General features: G+C 56.8%; 1 protein-coding gene across 1 annotated transcript in view; it reads left to right on the top strand.

The window, feature by feature from the left end:
• SPMAP2 (sperm microtubule associated protein 2) overlaps positions 1-5,018 on the top strand; it is a 14,549-nt gene that overhangs the window by 1,200 nt on the left and 8,331 nt on the right. Inside the window, exons 2-6 of the mRNA XM_006171731.1 lie at positions 104-179; positions 1,447-1,563; positions 1,776-1,847; positions 2,308-2,369; positions 2,856-2,925. Coding sequence (XP_006171793.1) covers positions 104-179; positions 1,447-1,563; positions 1,776-1,847; positions 2,308-2,369; positions 2,856-2,925 — 397 coding nt within the window. The remainder of the gene's footprint in view (positions 1-103; positions 180-1,446; positions 1,564-1,775; positions 1,848-2,307; positions 2,370-2,855; positions 2,926-5,018) is intronic.

Here is a 5,018-nt window from a genome sequence, read left to right as displayed (position 1 = left end):
TGAAATGAGGTGGGCGGTGGAGAGAGGGGCGAGCCGGAGGGCCAGGTGGGGGACAGGGCCGCCCCGTGGGCCCTTCGGCCCAGGTCCCTGTGGTCGTCCCAAGTGTGTGAGGCCAGAGGGGGCGAAGCTTGCCATGCAGGGAGCGTCCGGAAGTGGGTGGTCTCTGGCGTGGCCCGGAAGTGGGTGGTCTCTGGCATGGGAAGGCCCTAGACAGACAGTTACTGCCCGACCATGCGTGCTGGCCAGAGGAGGCCGGAGAGGCTCGTGTAGACGCTACATAGCTGCAGTCACGCTAGACCCACTCCGTGCGTGGCGTTCTCCGGCACAGACGCCAACCCAGACCCCACACCGACCAGCCCACAGCACTCCCCCTCGGGCAGGGGCGAGCTGGCACAGCCCTGTCCGGGCCTGCGGCTGAGAGGCCCACAGCTGAGCCGGCCTCGACAGCCAGGCCAGGACAAAGGGCTCCGGACCTGAAAGCTGGGTCCAGTGTGAGCACCACGCGTGCTCGAAACCCGTCGAATGTCGGGAAAGCGTAGTGCTGGGGACTTACGGTTTGGAGAATCGGGCATGTGGGGTGTGGCTCGGATGTTGCCCGAGTGACCGCAGAGTGGGGAGACCCCTGGGAGTGTGAGCATCCTCTCCCAGCCTTCCCGAGCGAGCTGGGGTGGGGCCCCGTGAGGTGGATGGGGTTAGGGTCCCACGTACACAGCACGCCCTGTTCTCATGGGATCAGGTCTGTGCAGGCGACAGTGTGGTCGTTGGTGGCTGGCGGTTGTGCAGTGGGGAAGCGGCAGGGCGACAGGGCTCGGGGAGGACGCTAGCCGTGAGCCGGGGGAGGAGGTGGCGACAGCTCAGTGCCCGTCGCCCGTCCCTCCTCGCTCAGTGGCTTCTGGGAGGACGGAGCGGCTGTCTATGGACCTCTGTAGCCCAATTCTCCCCACACCACCCCACACCACCATTTCCGAGGTGTTAAACCGTCCCCAGTTTGGGCCAGCAGGTGGCGTGGTGGCTAAGGTGCTGGATTCTCACATGGCCGACCACGGTTCGAGTCCCAGACCTGGTGCCTTGAAAATCACCGGGTGCATGTGCGTGTGCCCCAAATCCCAGGAGGAGAAGGGAGAAGGGAGAGTGTGGCCGTCCCCTCCGGGGAGTGATTTCTCACCTTCCCTCTCTCTGTCTCTCTGACCTTCCGGCGAGCACACACACCCTATGGCAAAAGTCTAAAAAGGAAAAGTTACCTTGTTCACTAGTTGGAGCTCCAGAGAGAGCGGCTTAGAGTCGGGTGGCCCGGCGAGTGCGGCCCCCACACCGAGGTCTCCACACGTGCCTCAGGTCCCTGGAGAGACCCCCAGAGGGAGAGAGCCTGAGCAAGGCCACTGTGGCTCTGGGCTCCCGCGTGCTGGGGTGGGAGGGCGTTCCACCCTGACCGCCACGTCCCCACAGCCGGCTGTCCATCACCCAGAAGTTCCCCAGCGCCCCGGCCAAAGGGAGCAGGAGGAGGAGGAGGAGGCTCACGGAGCTGGCGAAGCCCAAGACCAACTGGCAGGTCCTCAGGGACAGGTGAGGGCAGGCCCAGCGTGGCCTCGCTGGGGATGGGGCTGGGGTGCCTCCCACCCCTGTGGTTCCCCTCTCGCTTGTCACCAGACATGATAGATGCGGGAGGGTGGGGCTCAGGCAGTACGGAGGGAGCTGAGGTGTCAGGGGCTCCTGGAGGGTCTCCGTGCACGGCTGGAGGCCTGGGGCAAAGGCGGGGGCCGCCGGTCTCGTCGCAGGCTGGGGTGCCGCTGTAAGGGCTATGCCTGGATCTCCTGGCACAAGATGGACCTGCAGTTCTGTCTCTACTGGTAAGTCTAAGGGAGTCTGCTCATGTGGGGAGCACGCCGGGCTCCGGGGAGACCCTGGCTCGAGCCCTTCTCCTCTGGGTGACAGGGTCAGGGAGGGCCGGGCTCGGGGCAGGCTCCCTCTCTCAGCACTGTCCCCTCCACCCGCCGGGCCTGGATTGGCAGCAAAGGCCTGCTCCCGCGTGGCGGCCGGCCTCTCGTCCACCAGCCCTCTACTGTCCCAGCGGCCACCTTTGGGCTGGTTGGCGTCACGGTGTCGCCACTGACTCCTGGCGTGGTCTCCCTGTGGTCCCTCGGGTCTGACCCACTCCCTGCTCCTCTGCCTGCCCGTGCCGAGGTCTCTCCCTCCGGAAAACCTCCCTCAGTCGTGGTCCTGTCCGTGCCTCTGGGGTCCGGCTCCGGTCTTGGAGTAGAACATGGCCCGGCCCTGGCCCCTCACCCTGAGCCACCCGCTGTGTTCCAGGCCGTCTGTGTATTGGACCGATCGCTTCCTGGAGGACACCACCCTCTCCATCACCATGCCTGGTACGCAGTGCCTGCTGGTCCCTAGTGGCTTGCTTTCTAACTTTCTCCCCTCTCAAATTAAAAAAAAAAAAAGGAAGAAAGAAAACCTTGTAAGAGTGCTTAGTATCAGAGCAGCTATGCAGGTTGTCTTCTGGGGGCATTTTAGACTTCACGCTCAGGAACCACGAGCCGTGGAAACCCCAGGCCGGCACCAGCCTCAGGCTCAAGTCCACTTTCCCAACCCGTGGCTTCCTGGACCCACACTGAGCCCTGTTGAAGAGCTGTGGGCCAAGTCCCTTTTCCAACCCGACCCTCCATGCTGTGTGCCCCTGAACAAGGGACTTCAGGCCTTTGAGCCTCGTCCCTAAAACGGGGGCCCTTCTGCAAGGTGTCCGGTGCTGAGCTACATACCCCATAGGCCCTCAGGCTGGGGGCTACTGAGCCTGTGCAGGCGGGTGGAGGCTGCCACCGCTCCTCACAGTGAGGCAGCTGTCTGTCATTGCACAGTTGTGTCCCCCCGAGTGGAGGAGCTGGCCCGGCCTAGGAGATTCTACCTGGAGTACTACAATAACAACAGGTGAGGCCCTGTGGGCTGTGTGGGCTGTGTGGGCTGTGTGGGGTCTGTGGGGTCTGTGGGCTCCGTGAGGTCTGTGGGGTCCGTGGGCTCTGTGGGCTCCGTGTGGTCTGTGGGGTCTGTGGGATCTGTGGACTCTGTGGGATCTGTGGGATCTGTGGGCTCTGTGGGCTCTGTGGGCTCTGTGGGCTCCGTGAGGTCCGTGGGGTCCGTGGGCTCTGTGGGCTCCGTGGGGTCTGTGGACTCTGTGGGGTCTGTGGGGTCTGTGGGATCTGTGTGATCTGTGGACTCTGTGGGATCTGTGGGATCTGTGGGCTCTGTGGGGTCTGTGGGGTCTGTGGGCTCTGTGGGGTCTGTGAACTCTGTGGGCTCCATGGACATCTATGGGGTCTGTGGGATCCGTGGGCTCCATGGAGTCTGTGGGGTCCATGAGCTCTGTGGGCTCTGTGGGGTCCGTGAGCTCTGTGGGCTCCATGGGATCCGTGGGGTCCATGGGTTCTGTGGTTTCCGTGGGGTCTGTGGGGTCTGTGGGCTCCTTGGGCTCCGTGGGCTCTGTGGCAGCGTGTGCAGGGCTCAAGCAGAGGGGTCCCCCCTGTGGGGAGGTGACCTGTGTTCCAGGCCGGCTTGCTCACTTCCCACTGGGGCCTCCGAACTCCTGATAAAACGGGCAGTGGTAGGGCGTGCTGTGCGTGGTCTCAGCAGACAGGTGAGTGTGATGTCATCGTCTTGCTCCTAGCTGTCGTTCGATGATTCTGAAAAGGTAGAACTTGTGAGCTGCATTATTAGTGATGTCCAGTCTTTTGTTTTCAGTTAGAATCTCCATGCTCATGGGGCCAGCAGGGGGCATGGTGCTTAAGGGCGCTGGACTCCCATGTAGCTGACCGAGGTTCAAGTCCCAGACCTGGTGGCTTGTGTTCTTGCATTCTTACTCTCTCTCTCTCTCTGGCCAAAGTCAATAATAATAATAATAATAGTAATAATAAATAAAATTAAAGAAAATAATTTTTTAAAAATAAAATGAAGTGATCTTTAGTAATTTAGACTCAAATTTATTTTTATTTCTTTTTAAAATTTATTTATTTACATTCATTTACTGTACATCATTACAGCATACAAAATGAGATTTTTTTATCCAGAATACACTGTGTATTGGCTCAATCAAGCACATCAACATACGTGTTATCATCAACAGTTTTCCATTTCTTGTTTCCTATATATTTTGCTTTTTTTCTCCATCCTTAATTCCCTATCTCTCACCTTCTGCCATCTCCCACCCTCCTCCCACACTGTCTCTGGTATCCATGGTTGCTTTCTTTGCCTCCCCCCCATATTATTGATTCGCTAAAGATCTTAATTAATCTAAATATTTTCAGTAGCAAGCACAGCTGATATACACCTTTCCTTGAACTAAAGTCTAACTGTAGACATCCTATACAGTAGCACCTAGCTGGGGCTATATAGCTTACAGCAGTCATCAAATAGGTGTTTTTAATGCATTTCTTTAATTTCAGGAAAAACGGTTTTCGTATTTTTTCTCTTAAAACATTTTTAATTAACAAATTTACATGTGTTCCCTAAGCATCATCACAGCACACAAAATATGATTTCCCATCCAGAATATACTGTATAGTGGATTAATCACGCGTGTTATCATCAATAATTTTCCATTTCTAGTTTTTTCTTTTTTTTTGGAGAGATTTTCGCTATAGGGCACGTGCGCTCGCCAGCCAGACAGAGAGAGACATAGAGACAGAAAGCAAGAAAGCACCCCCCAGGGGGTATGGTCACACTGCAATCCCTTCTCCTCCATTATCCTCTTAGGATCTTGGGCACGCACACACACGTGCCCGGCGTGAGTTTTAAGCCACCAGGTCCGGGACGCGAACCGCGGTCAACTACATGGGAGTCCAGCAACATAGCCATTACGCTAACTGCTGGTTCTCATTTCTAGTTTTTATATATGTGTGTGTGTATATATATATGTATATATATATATATATATATATATATATATATATATATTTTTAACCCTGATTTCTCACCCTCTGCCACTTCCCACCCTCCTCCTACGTTGTCTCTGGTTCTGCAGTTTTTTT

The sequence above is a fragment of the Tupaia chinensis genome, unplaced genomic scaffold (assembly GCF_000334495.1).
Source record: "Tupaia chinensis unplaced genomic scaffold, TupChi_1.0 Scaffold149964_1, whole genome shotgun sequence".
NCBI lineage: Eukaryota > Metazoa > Chordata > Mammalia > Scandentia > Tupaiidae > Tupaia > Tupaia belangeri.
This window is presented reverse-complemented; position numbering and strand designations above follow the sequence as displayed.